We start from the raw sequence: 15,556 nt of genomic DNA on the forward strand, positions 1-15,556 counted from the left end.
GTACCACACTGTCGTAACATAGACTGCAAATGGGTGTTGAATGCGTCTTGTATGAATCATTCGGAAATGTTTTTTTATAAAAAGATTTGATTCGAGGCATACTTGCAGTCTTAGAGATAGAGTTGTTGAATAATTTGATTGCGACAATAGATTTTGTGAGTAAATTTACAGCACCAAAATTTATTAATCACAAGAGAATACATACACCGGCGGACATAATTAAAGAGATGAAGGTTGTTTACGGAGTTGATATTAACTACATGAAAGTTTGACGCGCAAAAGAGAAGCCGATTGCAATGCTTAGAGGTGGACCAGCAGATGGATATCGAAAAATACCCCGTTATATCTATATGTTGAACCAAATGTATCTGGAATCGCACATTCGGATGCATAAGACATTAGATAACGAGTTTAAATACTTGTTTATTGCCTTACATCCCATGATAGGGGTTTTTAAATTTTGTCGACCTGTCGTGGGTGTGTATATACTATGTAATTTGGCAACTATTATACTCCCTCCATTTCATAATAAATGAATTATTGAATTTTGGCTCACAGATTAAGGAAAAAACATTAAAGACATAAATTTAATACAACTTTCTATTTTTACACCAAAAAAAGAAAAAGTTGATCTTGTAATATATCTTCAAAAGTTAATTGGTTGTCAAATCATAAGGGCAAATTTGAAAAAAAATTCAATGATTCACTTATTTTGAAACACCAATAAATACCCCAATAATTCACTTATTTCGAAATGGAGGGAGTAGTAAATAGTTGTTGAAACGTAATGTGTATTACACAATTATACATTAAACTTTCATATATAAGTAATGCATGATATACTATTATATTTTATTAAAATGCATGATGTTTTACTGATAACAATGACTTTTAACTGACCACATGTATTATTTTTTATTTAAACAACATAAGAAATGGCAGACTTATGTAACATAATTCGTGAAAATTTAAGTTGCCTTTTCATTTTGTTTTATGTATATGATTATAGATTATACTTTCGTGTAAATGTATGATACATTCACAAAGTATTTAATATAAAAAATACATTAAAAGTATGTTAATAATATATGATATAGTGTTATAGTTTTTAAATATGTATGACGTTAAATATTTTTTTATTTTCTATCAAGTCATGAGCATTTAACAACATGTATAATGTTATGTAATACATAAGTTTTAACGTATGAGACACTTCTTCAATATATTATTAACTTATAACATAATTTACCTACTGCTAAAAATTCAATATGTTGATATACAATAACACATTATTTTGTAATTTAGTTTTATACGTTATATATAATAAAATGTAAAGCAAACTCAATAACTACCAAACTATATTAGTGACATTACAATATAGTGTAAGTAATTGCAAAACATTTCTTCAGAAGATATATGTACAATAAAAATAAGGACATCCATAAAATGTGAATTAACATCCAAAAAGTAACATTGTAAACGTTTAACATACAAAAATTAATTGTTTCAATGACGAATATTATAAAAAAATTCTACTCTAAAGTAACAAGTGCACTTTCATCAATTGTTTGGAGATAACTATTCCTCGGCCGAGGAGGATCCTCATTATCACTCGTGTACCCTTTTTTTGCCTTTGTCACTCCGTAATGCTATAGTAATGAAGCATAGTGTGCACATTGAGTTCCAACATCAAACCCACATGAATGGACTTGCTGCCCTTCACTTAATATTTTTGATAGGCAGACACAAAGACGCCACAGTCCCTGATTTAAAAAAAACGATGAAGTGACAGTCCGTTCAATAATTATAACATCGTTATACATGTAAAAAAAATAAAATTTACTTAAACAGTTCAATCGATATTTCATGTCCTGGAAAAATAAAATCAGGCCCTAATTACACAACAGTTACACATGTGTGATGATAACTTATACATTTAAAAAAATAAATCAGACCATAATTATACAACAGTTAGACATGTATGAGGGCAACTTATGCATTTAAATAATAAATTGCAGTAATGTATAATGTCATAATACACAATTTCACCTTAAATATATATGACCTATAAGCTTGTTTGTTCGTATAATGTCACCTTTCAAAATAAGTAATGTATAATGACTGATATATTATAACTTATACATTATAATGTAGTATTCCATAATGTATAATATCACACTATTAAGTGCAAAACTTTGGCTAAAGTAAGAATGTATAATGTCACCTTACACAGTATTAAAAAGTGCAAAACTTTGGCAAGAGTAAGAGTGTATAATGTCACCTTATACAATATTCAAACATTCACAACGTATAATTCCACTTATTACAATAACTGTCTCTTCTATGTACATCTTCTTATTGTATAATATAATTGAATATAAAGCAGAAGTCTAATATTATATATTAGTCCGATAAATAAAGTAATGTATAATCAAATAATATAAATGTATAATATCAAATATGCCAGAAACAAAATCAATGAAAATATTTTGTTCTTGATCATCTAACTGACTAAGTCCTAAACTAAAGTTAGGACGAGAATCCATTACCAAATTTATACTATACTGATTAAGCAATCGCAGCTATAAACAAGAAATTCAAAGATTTGACTTGTATTATATGAAAAAAAACCCGAAAAAAAATCAACTAACAAACTAGAATAGGATTGCAAAATAAGGTAATTTTAGAAAAATCAACATGCAACCAAACGAGAATCCGAATAAGAACTAACAACTTTAAAACAAAAAATACAAAGATCTGACTTTTAATAATGAAAAAAAAAATGATATTATCGAACTATCACACTGAAATAGATTTGCAAAAGCAATTAATTTCATAAAAAATAAACACGCAACAAAAAATCAAACCAGGTTGTGATTTGGTAAAGTTGAAAAACACACACTAAAAAATAGTGAATAAAATCAGTAAGTTCAATAAATGTTTGATAACTTACAAATTGGTAACCTCTAAGTATACGATTGTTTGAATTTGAGCGTGAAAAAAGGTATTCAATAATGGAGAAACAATCGCTTGTTTAATGGAAGAAAAAAGGGAGCAAATATGGTAAAGAAAGAGAAAGTAAAGAATTGTTAAATGAGAAGAAAAAAGGGAGCAAATATGGGAAAGAGAGATAAAGTAAAGAATTGTTTAATGGGAGAAAAAAAGGGAACAAATATGGAAAAGAGAGAAAAAGTAAAGATACAGATCCCCTTTTTTTTTTTTTTATGTATGAGAGGAATGAGAGATAAAAAAACCGGGAATTTTAGTAGTAATTTTGGGATTTATGTAATTACTTTGTCAATATGGGATTTATTGTACTAATGTAAAGTTACCTTGTGTGTATATGTAAATTTTAGTAACAAAAATTGGGTAAACAACATTAATCTCAACGGTTTAGAGCTTAATTAAATTTTGACATCTTATATAATTATTGAAAATTTTGATTTTGAGTCTGTCGAGAAATAATATTAGCTCTTGACACATACAATAAAGATACATTTTTTTTCTTCATAATAATACACAATTAGCTCTCAATACATTTTTTTTCTTCTAATTTTGGATATGTTGAGATACATAATACATTCAACAAAAATACATTTTTTTCTTGTAAAGGTACATAATTAGCTCACAATATTTTTTTTTATATCCCAAGATACATAAAGTTTTAATGTTGCGCATAAGACAGAATTTATGGTCAATTAAGCAGGTTTGCCGTCCTAAAATGTCCTAAACGTCAGTCTTATAGGCAAGAGTTAGATTATTTGTCTCATGGACAACATATCTAAATAGGGGTGTACATCGGTCGATTCGGTTTTACATATTACCGGTTCGATTTATCGATTTTTGCTTTTTAAATATGCTAAACTAATAACCAAACCAACAAGATATTTTTTATCGGTTTTCGGTTTATCGATTTTTAGTCCTTAACGGTTCGGTTTTTGGTTTAACCGATAAGAAAATACTCATAAAGTAGAAATAGTACTAACTAACATGAAAAATAAACGAATCTTAGTTGCAAACAAAAATCCTACATAATATGTTTTAATTTACAAGAATCTTCAAGTTTGAACTAAATGTTGTTAAGAAAACTTAAGAGTTTGTATAATTGAAATAATAGGTTTGTTAATTTGTAGAGATTAAAGAGAAATTAAGAGAAATATTTAATAAGTCATATATATATATATATATATATATATATATATATATTCTTATTAGGTTATGGGTTTACCCAATAAATCAATAACATTTTTATCGGTTCGATTTATCGGTCGGTTCGATTTTTGCACAGCCCTATATCTAAGTTCTAATTTTTGCCAATAAAACAAAACTTTTGGTCAATTGAGGAAATTTTTTATCTTGAAAGGTTTCAAACGCCTGCCTTATGAGCAAAATTAATTAATCGGAGTCAAAAATTAAAATCGCACTATATAAAAGTTATTTTTATATGACTTTTTTAATAGCAAATAAAATATAAAGACCACCTCATTTTAGGATCTTTCTCAACTTAACCCTCAAAACTCAAAAATAATCGGGAATAGGGCACCGAATGTCCAATTATGTACTTGTCCTGTAAGAAAATCTTAATTATGTAATTTTCTCCTCATATATCCATATCATAGGTAACCGAGTTACTTTTAACAATGTTGTTACTAAAATGAATATGAATAGGTAAAAGTAGTAATAGTAAAATTAACCCATACCAGCTAAAGTTTGAGGTAATTATTAATTTGCTCGTTTATTAATTTAGCTTATGTTTCTGTCTATTTGACGCGAGCTAAAAGTTATTAAGTTGCTAGCATGCTTTCTCCGTTTTATATTAGTTGGTAATCTTATTACAAATTGATGACATTACTAAATTAAAAAAATATAAATTATTTTTTTTCAGATTATCTTTATAATTAATTCTTTTTAAAAGTATTTATACTCATTTGTAAAGTTTTCAAAATTTTTTTTAAGCATAAATTAATAAAATTGTCTTCTTAGATATAATTTTTTAATTATTTTATACGGAGAAAGTATAATATTATCAGACGGCAAAATCAATTATGAGTGTCTAATTTTGTGGCTTTTGTCATATGTATTTTCCTTTCTGCTCATTGCCATTTGTTCTTTCGTGCTCATCGAAACTTGGTCCTCGGTAATTTCTCTCCTGTCTTCTTCCTCTTGTTGCCACCATTTTGATACCCTCGTAATCAGAGACGGAACTAGAATTTCAATTAAGGAGATTTAATATTAAAAAAAAATAAAAATTTAGTCAAAAGGAGGCCAACACCTGCTATAATCACATAAAAAATAATTTTAATCATGTAGAAATAGTATATTTTTCTGTCGAAGGAGGTTTGGATGAACCCCTAACGAAAGGCTGGCTCCGCCCCTGCTCGTGATCGTTTGGTAGCTAGTAAAAAAATAATTTATTCGCGTACTAAATTTTGTATGAGTTATACAATATTTAGTTGCTGGTTACAAAATAAATTATTCATCCATAAAATTAACAGGACATTTGATTTATAATTTAGAAACTCACATGACTAATACATAAAGGGAATTGATGTATGTGCATAGCTTATGCTTGGATTACTAATACATGCATATTCTAACCAACTAGTATTAATTACACCTCAGAAATCAAGAATCATCATCAATCATTGAAACAATGTCAATGGAGGAGGTAAAACAAGATGATCAAATCATGTTTAAACTTAAACAAACTTGTTCTGATCTCAAGAACCTTCTTCAACTCTCATCCAATGTTGAAACAACCTTAGCAGAAATAGAAGAGAGATTTGTTGGAATGCAAGAAAATCTATCCATTGCATCAAGAAGAATAACTCCATTACAATCACTTTCCATTGCCAATAAGGCACTCGATACGAAGATCAACAGAGCAATTTCTCCAGCTCTAGCACTCCTTGAAAGTTTCAAACTTTCTGAATCCCTCCAGCATAAGCTTCTTGGACTGACTAATAAATTAGCTAACGAGAAATCGTTTAACAAGAGGGTAGAGAAGTTGATCAAGTACGTGGACACAGTGGATGATTTGAACGAGGCGATTAATTCAATTAGTAGAGAGTGTGAACCAGCTATTCAGAAGTTGCAAGAAGTGGTGGAGTTTTTAAGCAGAACTAAAGCTACAGATCAATTCAGGACGCATCGATTGAGAGAGACTTTGATTACACTTAAAGCTCTTTGTGAAAATGAAGTTGATGCTATGAGATTTGATGGGGTGCTTGATGATGCTTTGTTGAATTTGCAAGATGAATACGAGAGTTTGTTGAATAACATGAGGCATAGGAATTTTATGGAGGCGAAAAGTGATTGTGATGATGATCAAAGTGATGTTGCTGCTGCAGATGTGGTGTCTACAGATTTAGGAAGTGAATTGGAAATTGAATTGCTTACAAAAATCTCTGAGACATTGGCTGCAAATGACTGTCTTGACATATGTATTGATATCTTTGTGAAGGTAAGAATTTTCTTTTTGATCTTATACAAAAGGTACATGATATCCACGATCGCCAATGCTAATATGTTAAATTATGTGATCATCTCATTTAAAAGCTTAAATTGTTAGAGAGAATACATGTTTATTTACTTAATTACGTCTTCAATCCTTCTAAGTGGCTATTGACTATACACAGGCCTTGAAATCACACTTAAAAACTTCTAGCAGCATATGTCTTATTCATTAGATGACACAAGTTAGATGCGAGAAATCTTCATTTACGTTGGTTAATGATGTTTATTCCCTGATTGCGTGTGTTATGCTAGAAGGTTTACATCATTAAGCCTGTTTATCGACCATGTTCTTCTGTTGTACGAGTCAACATTCTCAAGTATTAATATTGCTGGCCTAGAGCAGTGGATATAACGGAAACTGTTTAAATCCCCATTAAGGCTGAATAATCATCAGCAAACAAAAAACCTTAGCTTGGTTAATCACTGATCACTGTTGTAAGGCTTATATCATTAAACCTTATTCTCGACCAAGTTACTTTTTTGTGCCAATCGACATTCTCAAATCTTAAAACTTTTCCTAGAGTAGAGGATATAGAAGATTGAGAAAGAAGAAAGAAGGATCTAGTCATGCAAATCTGCTGTATGTTTCAGATTCATTCGCACGATCAATTCCCATTTTATGTTGAACAGATTTCATTTGCTAACAATATATGTAGCTTGTTGTCCTTGATCACTGTTGCTATTCTTCTTAGAATCTTTCACTAAGCATAAACTAAGAAAGGGGAAACTTTCCTGATCTCCCTTTGGACTGTTTCATCATGAATGATTCGAAAAAACACCCAATGATGGTTAATATGACCTTGTTATAACAGCAATTCATTATAATAACATTTCACTATATTCTTTAGAACCGATTTTTCATGCTATATTTTACTTCTCTATAATAGCATTCTACCGATGTACCATGAAATCAGTGACATTCAGTATAGCGCTACACTCTGTGTAAAATTACCTCATTATACGGTCATGAAATTTTTAGACAACGTTCACTATTTAGAGGTTTGACTGTATAATTTCATTCCAACAGTTTTAAAGTCTGCTCGATGGCTTAAGATTTAATGTATACGGCTACTACTAATGATTATGGTATTCTGCGTCTTCACGCAGGTAAGATATAAAAGAGCAGCCAAAGCATTGATGACACTGAACCCAGAGTACCTAAAAACATACAGTCCAGAAGAAATCGATGAGATGGAATGGGAGAGCCTAGAGACAGTAATATCCCTTTGGATTCAACACTTTGAACTTGCTATCAAGAATGTATTTGTGTCAGAAAAGAAACTCTGTTGCCAAGTTTTAGGCACAATAGTAGATGGAGTAATATGGCCAGAGTGTTTCGTCAAGATCGCGGACAAGATAATGGCTGTCTTCTTTCGATTTGGAGAAGGGGTAGCACGAAGCAAGAAAGAACCCCAAAAGTTGTTCAAGCTGTTACACATGTTTGAATCACTTGAAAAGCTAAAGTCCGAGTTCTCAGAGATTTTCGCTGGTGAAGCTGGTGCTGATATCTGTTCGCGATATAGAGAATTGGAGAAACTGCTTGTACATTCCTCGACCAAAGTTTTCTTTGAGCTTGGCCTTCAAATTGAGGCTAATCAGGATGTTCTTCCCCCTCAAGATGGTTCGGTTCCAAAACTTGTTCGTTATGCCATTAACTATCTCAAATACCTTCTAACGGATGCATATAGCGCGACAATGGTCAGAATCCTCAGGACAGAACAAATATGGAAAGCTGGAATACTTTCATCACCCGAAATGGATGAAAACTTGCTCAAAGATGCAATGTTCAACATCATGGATGCCATCCGGAGGAATGTTGAATCTAAAAAATTGAGGTATAAGGACAAAGTGTTGCCTCATGTGTTTGTCATGAACACATACTGGTACATTTACATGAGAACTAGAGGTACAGAACTCGGGAAGCTCATGGGAGATCAGTATATGAAGAAGACATACAAAGTTGTAGCTGAAGAATCAGCTTATTCATATCAAAAACAAGCTTGGGGCCCTCTAGTCAGGCTACTGGACCGCGAAGAACTTAAGAGAGTTGACAAAGATGGACTTACTGCTATGGTACGAGGCAAAATGGACGCGTTCACTAAAGGATTTGATGACATTACTCAAAGGCATAAAAACTTTTATCACATCCCTGATGCAGACTTGAGAGAGCAAATCAGAGAGGCTACTGTGAAGCTTGTTACGCCTGTGTATACTGAGTTCTTGAACAACTTCGCGTCTTCTTTACATGTCAAGTCCTATCCTTCACCGGAGTACATAGAAGATTCGCTGAATCAGATGTTTCAGGTTGCTTATCATAAGAGTTCTGGAAAATCATCTTTGAGGCCGCGGCAAATGAGAGATCATTCGGATGGTAGTAAATCATTATCAGGCGAACAATCTCGCAGGAACAAAGACATCAGGAGATCCAAGTCGAGTGCCATTGATACCTGATAAGTTTTTTTAAGTAATGTGACTTGAAGGACAACCATTTGTTAGAAGAGATGTGATTGAAATCTTTTTCTTGGTAATATTTGTGTTAAGCTTACCATAAAAAAAAAAAAAAAAAGGAGCACAAACAAAGAGTTTGTAATATGATAAAGCATTTAGTACCAAACTATGAGTAGTTAAATAAATATTACAATTTTTCAAGTTAAAAAGAATACCATCATCACTAGAGAAAAAATGAGAAGTGGAAAGATGTGCGTTAAACAGAACTGTATGTTTATAATCAACTAAGCTTTGTTTCAATTAAAAACTTCAAATCTTAATAAAGTGTTTCAATTATAAATTTGCTATTCAGATTCTGAAAAAATCTTTGAGCGTGTTTTTATCCGTAGATTAGTTAATTAAATTAACCACCTAAAATATGTCATCATTCAATTATACGCATCAACCTCAAGTTGAAAACGTCTTGAGTTATTGTGGCGAATGCTAATAACTACATATCCTATGGACAAAATGATCTTCTGGATCCCTGTACTATGTCGGTTTTGTAAGTTGGACACTTCTGCTTACATGTTTATCATCTGGACCCCTGAACCCACTAAAAAATAATTTTTTAAACACTTTTTTGGTGAGTGTAACACACTCGCCCCACGTCAGCTGTCACGTCAGCTTCCACGTCATTTTAAATATTATATTAAATTACACATCATTTTTAAAATGCCACTTAAAAATTTATAAAATAAAAATTAAAAAAAGAAAAAAGACCGATCTTCTTCCTTTTCGCTCTTCTCCATCTCTCCACCCTCTCTTCTCCATTAATTTTGCTAGGTTTCTCAAAAACAATACAAGTTCTCACTTGCAGCTTGAGGCAACTAAAAATTGGGAGGAAACAATTGATGATATCATCAATAATTTTGAGAAACAACACCGACGGAAGCTCTTGTACAACATCTCCTTCTACTAATTAAAAGGTGTCGATCTTAGAGTATTAATGGAACTACCAGTTCTTCGATATCCAATTTGGCTACTGATATGCTGGGAATGCATCGCCGGTTTGTGTATAATCTTCCCAGTAATGACAAGTGAAGAAAAAGTTGCTCAAAAACCTTTGCCGGCTTTTATTGTTTTTAATATGTTCCTACTTCTCCGTGCTCATAAACATAACAAAAATAATGTAACTTTAGTAGTGTTTACTCGTAGTTCTGTTTAAATTTAAGACGGTAACATCTTGGATTGGAGAGCAAATTAACAAGATATAATTTCATTACTTGTTAACCTTTGTGCCCAAAGTTGGGCTGTGAAAAGATTGTAATTTTGATATTTTTCTACACTTTGTTTAAGGTTGTTCTTTGATACTCATATCTTGTTTTTGACAATTTTGAAGTTGGATTGTGAAAAAAATTAAAATTTTGATTTTTCTATACACTTTGTTCAAGATTGTTCTTTTTTTAAGATTGGAATTTTGGAAGTTGATGGCCATGGCTGTTTAAGGTTGTTCTTGGTTTAAGATTGGAATTTTGGAAGTTGATGGCCATGGCTATTGTTGAGGGATTTAAAATATTGGTAGCCATGGCTATTGTTGAGGGGGGAAACGATGGGGTGGGGGTGGGGGACTGGTAAATGGCAGTAGGGTGGGGTATGGGAGGTTCCGGACGACGGAGGGGTTTGGGGAGGGCCTTTTTTATTTTTATTTTTAAAATTTATTATTTTTAATTTTAAAAAATATATTTATAGTTGGGGGACTTTTTTTTTAAAATTTTTTAAATTATTTTAATACAAAATTGATCTCCACTAGGCACGCGCCTCGTCCTACTCAGCCTTTTTTATGCCACATAGACCTGGTCAATGATCAAAGAGTTTGAAATATTATTTTTTAGTGGGTTCAAGGGTCCAGACGATAAATATGTAAGTAGAAGTGTCCAACTTACAAAACCCATATAATACAAGGGTCCACAAGGTCATTTTGCCTCTTTTATATGATTAACTTAACTATTAGACTTATTAAACATGTGCAAATCTTTTTTCATTTTTAAATCGAACGTGTCTACTTGAAAAATTTTATTTAGAAATTGAAATGTTTAACTGAAAAAATATTTAGAAATTGAAATGTTTAACTGAAAAAATACTTAATTCGAGTATTTAAATAGAATATTCTTATAACTCAAAGGCGCTAATTAGATATTTTTTTTTTTAAAAAAACTAAGACTTGAAAAAATGGAAAAGGATCAAATTTATCCCTCTATCTTGAAAAATTAATTAAACATATCCTCCATCATATTGTGGGGGTTAAATTTACCTCCGTTATCATATTTTGAGGTTAAATTATATTTATCTACTTTGAAAAATTGGTTAAATATAATCTTTGTCATACTTTGTGACTAAATGTATCCCAATGTCATATTTCGACTAAGTTTACTATCATTTTTTAATAACTTTTTACATGTATTTAATAGAAAAGCGCTTATCAAAGCTAAATGACCTATGTTTTTTAACTAATAGCCATTTAGTTTGAACCTAAAGTATTACAGCAGTGATAAATATGATTGAAAATTTGATGAAAGATATATTTAGTTAATTTTTTTTTTTTGAAGTAATGGAGTAAATTTGAAAAGAAAATAAACAAACAAACAATTCAACAAGTACAAATGGCAAGTTTGTAACAGTATTTAGAGGGATTTGACATTTCAGTATAGTTCCCAGCTGAATATCACACAAATCAGACGAAGAAAGAATAATCCATTTTCCCAAATAGAATCATTCCATCATCAAAATCTTTTACTAGTACTATTTTCACCCTCTCAAATCTCAAATCTTTCTCTCAACTAACAAATCCAAATCAAACCCTAAATAAAAAAAACCCCAAAATGTCAACAACAGCAGATGAAGTAATCAACACAATTGCCCTATCATTCACTGATTTCCCAGAAGATGTTCAGCTCAACATCCTCTCATTTCTCACTCCTTTAGATATCTCCAATTTCGCATGCACTTCTAAGCGCTTCGTTACTCTCTGCCGTGACGACAGGAAACTATGGTTTTCCATGTGTGAACGAAAATGGGGCTCGAAAACCCACATTAACAAATGGGGTAACGGTATGATATCGTATAAGATTCTTTACTATACACTTTTGCAGTATGAGAATCTTATTGGATTTTGGCGGAGAAGTGGGGTTGAAACGGATGTTCCCTTGGTGTTTTTCGAGTGGGGGAGGTTTTATGTGGCGGGTTCGAGGGTGAAGCCGTCGAAAACGGGGAGTTATGACGCGGTGAAAATGCCGTTTTTGTGGATGGGGATTACGTCGAAGGGGGAAGTTGTTAATTATCTTGATCCCGTAGGGAAGTTGGAGTTGAATGAAAATGTGATGAATTTGGATGATTTGGGAGTTGTGGAGAGTGATTTGGTTCCTGTGAATGTGAATTTTATGGGGAAGAATCATGTTGTTGTGGAGGAAAATGGGAGTGGATTTGGGTATTCGGCGAGAGGTTCGAGCTCGAGCTCAGGGAATGTGAGGGAAGAGGAGTATGAGGATTTGTGTGGGTCGCCTGGGAGTTTGCCGGATAAGTTGATGTCCGAGATTTATCAGTATTTTGCTAACAAGACGAGTCCGGGTGGGAATGGGTCTGCGAGGAGACAGAGAAGGAGGGAGAGAGAAAGGCAGGGAAGAAGGAAATGGGAGCCAGAAGATTATGTGAAAATAGTGAATCCTTTGCCTACGCCAGACAGGCCGTTGCAGGGCTTGTGGAAGGTCTTGTTCCTGATTCTTTTTGTTTATATATAGTTTTGCAAATTTATCAGCACTTGTGTTTTTTCATGAAATTAAAGTTTGGCCTTTGAATTTTTTATTAAAGATTTACGTTCGTATAAGTAAAGCATCAAACTTTGTAGAGATAACTAGGTAGCAGGTTAAGGTGTAACCAAAAGGCTGACCTAAGTAAGTGTAAGTTTAACTAAGTAAAGATTGGAACTTTATAGAGATAACTAGGTAGAGCCTTGATTTATGTAATTGCTTGTGATTGTAAACGGGGTAACATGCATGTATGTATTCTGAGTGTCGAATTGATAGAAAGAGTTTTTCTACATTAAGTGTATGACACTAAAGGTAGCTGCAAACTGCGATAGGGGGAACTGTGCTCTAAACCACCTAAGCTCTAGAATGTAACATTATGATGCCACGAACCATTATGTATGGACTGATTTCCAAGTTGTCTTACCAATATTCGTATGTTATTTTCTGTTTTCTTAGCCAATGACCTGAAGGTATGTCGATCGTAGTTGGTATTTTTGTGGTCCTTCTGTATTCCAGCTTATTCCTCTCGGTAAGAAGTACCATTTGACCAATTTACTAATAAGGGGCCCAAATATCATTCTGGAAATTGAAGGGTAAATTTCGTTTCTGAAATTCCAAGTGATTTTAGTAATAACTGCTAAACCAAGACATATATCAGGACTTGTCCATTTGAATTAAATGCTGGTTCTGTGTGATGGTTCAAGTGTCCTAATATCTCTTTCGAAGATTTCAGTTGTAAGTGCTTGCTGCTGTATCCCTTCTAGTCCTTACCCTAAAGATATAAGTTTACTGGTTCTTCCAATCAAGGATGTATTATTTTCTTCTCTGGATTTTTAAAGATTGCTTCGGCAATCGTGTTCTATGAGTCTGGATCTAGATTTTTTTATTGCGCGTAAAGTTGGAACGGTTTTGATTGATTAATTTCAGTATATGCTACTGAATACTTATCTTCCATTAGGTTAAGGTGTATAATTTCTATAACAGATCAATATCACCCTCATGGGTAACTTCCATTTGTCTTATATATATGAGCTGCATGAATTGCAGATATTTTTAGTTTGCCTTTTTGTACATACTGTGTACTACCCTTTTGCTGAAAGATGATATTGGGGCATACTTAACTGCCAAAAGCATGCTCATCTGATGTTTTGGTTATGCTTTTTACTGCAGGGATTCTGTGATGACACAACTTTGGAGTTCTTCCTTGTCTCGTATGATGATATTGGTGGCATTGCTTGCAGAAGGCTTGTGGAATTATGTAAACCTTTCTCTGCCTATGCCCCAGTATTTTGGACTTCGAATACCACATTCATTCGGTCGCCTTTATCTTCAGAAGAAGAAAACATATATGAGAGTCGCATGCATATTCAGCCCCTTTCTGAAGCTGATGAACCGTGTGAGGTTCTGCCTAGTTCTGATAAGAGAGTAATTTTGTGCATGCATTTCATGAACTCGAGCTACGACTTGGTTATTCCAGATTTGGCAGGAAGCACTGTAAATCCTAGGCAGGCGGAGGGAAGGATTTGGCAGTATGAAGATGGGACCTTTGGGTTTGGTTTTCTGCGAGACAATTACATTATAGACTTGAGATGTATTGCTCAGAATGGTCAGATTTTGGAGGTAGCAGATTTTTCTGGTGAATGATCTTGCTGTGTACATTAATAGTCAAAAGAGAGAAAGTGCAGCAGAAAATTTCCTATTTATATTCTTTGTACATATTAATAGGTTCTTTAAGCGGTGAAGATTCTGGTTCTGTTGTAACATTTCATGACAATGAAAATCTCGATTTCAATGTAATTTAGGTATTCTCAAGCTTCCTTTTTGGTGAATGGATCTAACTTTTCTCCTACTCTTTATACTATACCTTTTGGATTTTTAATTTCATTTTGACATGGTAGGGTGTAAACACTATTAGCTGGTTACTTCATTATATATCATGTTGAACTTCGATATACTCATTAATCAGCATTTAATGCTTTCATTTTGTGTGTAGCATTTTATATCTTTGTTTCTTCTCCCACAATGCTGATTGTAATTTGTGGTTAGCTACTGGCAGCTTCTGTGTCACGACTCTCGCCAAATACTCACAGGTCTCTGAGGACCTTCTGAATTGAATGGCTGGGAATTTTTACAACTTTCACATCTTGCTGATAACTGTTGCTTTCACTTTTTACTTTTTGTTTTATACAGAGAAGTTTCTGATTCTTCACAAGTACTTATGTGTTTGTTTTTATATCTGTTTTTGAGAAGGTATTTGTTTCTATATCTTGCTTTATGCGGAAAGCATAATCTCGTATAAAATTGTTTTTCTCCCCTTGTCAAGTTTCCAGAGTGCTAATGGTGTAAGGAATTGCTACATGAAATTATCAAGGGGAAAGGATGGAAGAGGTGGACAAAGTGGTTTCAAGCAGGGTACAAAATGCAACGTCATGTGGTGAGCAACTTGGTAAGATTGTTGAAATTTTTTGAAATTCTTCAGTGTTTTTCACAGTTACTAAGTTGTTCTGTTTTACTAACAACTAGTTAGACCACTCTAGCCTTGAAAAACTCATAATGTTGAAATGGTTGTTTAAAGTTTCTTCAAGGCCTTGGGTTCAAATTGTTAGGGTTTGTGCAGTTGACATTAGCGGTATCTCTTGGTAGGAGAAGATTTTGATGATGGAATTATTTAATTTGCGAAATGGGATTTTCCTTTGCTGATGAGTGATTCAGATGGTAATTTTTAAGGGAACTTGCACCGAAATAAATAAAACGAAAGAAAATAGCATGAGTAGTAAATTCATTAGGATTTATTGGGGGAATAGCTT

General features: G+C 32.8%; 2 protein-coding genes across 2 annotated transcripts; both read left to right on the top strand.

The window, feature by feature from the left end:
• The first annotated feature begins 5,583 nt into the window (after window positions 1–5,583).
• LOC107869466 (exocyst complex component EXO70I) lies at window positions 5,584–9,107 on the top strand. Its single transcript, XM_016716003.2, has 2 exons — window positions 5,584–6,463; window positions 7,624–9,107. Exons 1-2 carry the CDS (start codon window positions 5,654–5,656, stop codon window positions 8,965–8,967), a joined length of 2,154 nt encoding a protein of 717 aa, XP_016571489.1. The 5' UTR covers window positions 5,584–5,653; the 3' UTR covers window positions 8,968–9,107.
• A 2,488-nt stretch (window positions 9,108–11,595) lies between these two features.
• LOC107867242 (F-box protein At3g12350) lies at window positions 11,596–14,598 on the top strand. The gene is made up of 2 exons (XM_016713390.2): window positions 11,596–12,707; window positions 13,920–14,598. Exons 1-2 carry the CDS (start codon window positions 11,826–11,828, stop codon window positions 14,391–14,393), a joined length of 1,356 nt encoding a protein of 451 aa, XP_016568876.1. The 5' UTR covers window positions 11,596–11,825; the 3' UTR covers window positions 14,394–14,598.
• The last annotated feature ends 958 nt before the right edge of the window (window positions 14,599–15,556 follow it).

The sequence above is a fragment of the Capsicum annuum genome, chromosome 4, assembly GCF_002878395.1.
Source record: "Capsicum annuum cultivar UCD-10X-F1 chromosome 4, UCD10Xv1.1, whole genome shotgun sequence".
Taxonomy (NCBI): Eukaryota; Viridiplantae; Streptophyta; class Magnoliopsida; order Solanales; family Solanaceae; genus Capsicum; species Capsicum annuum.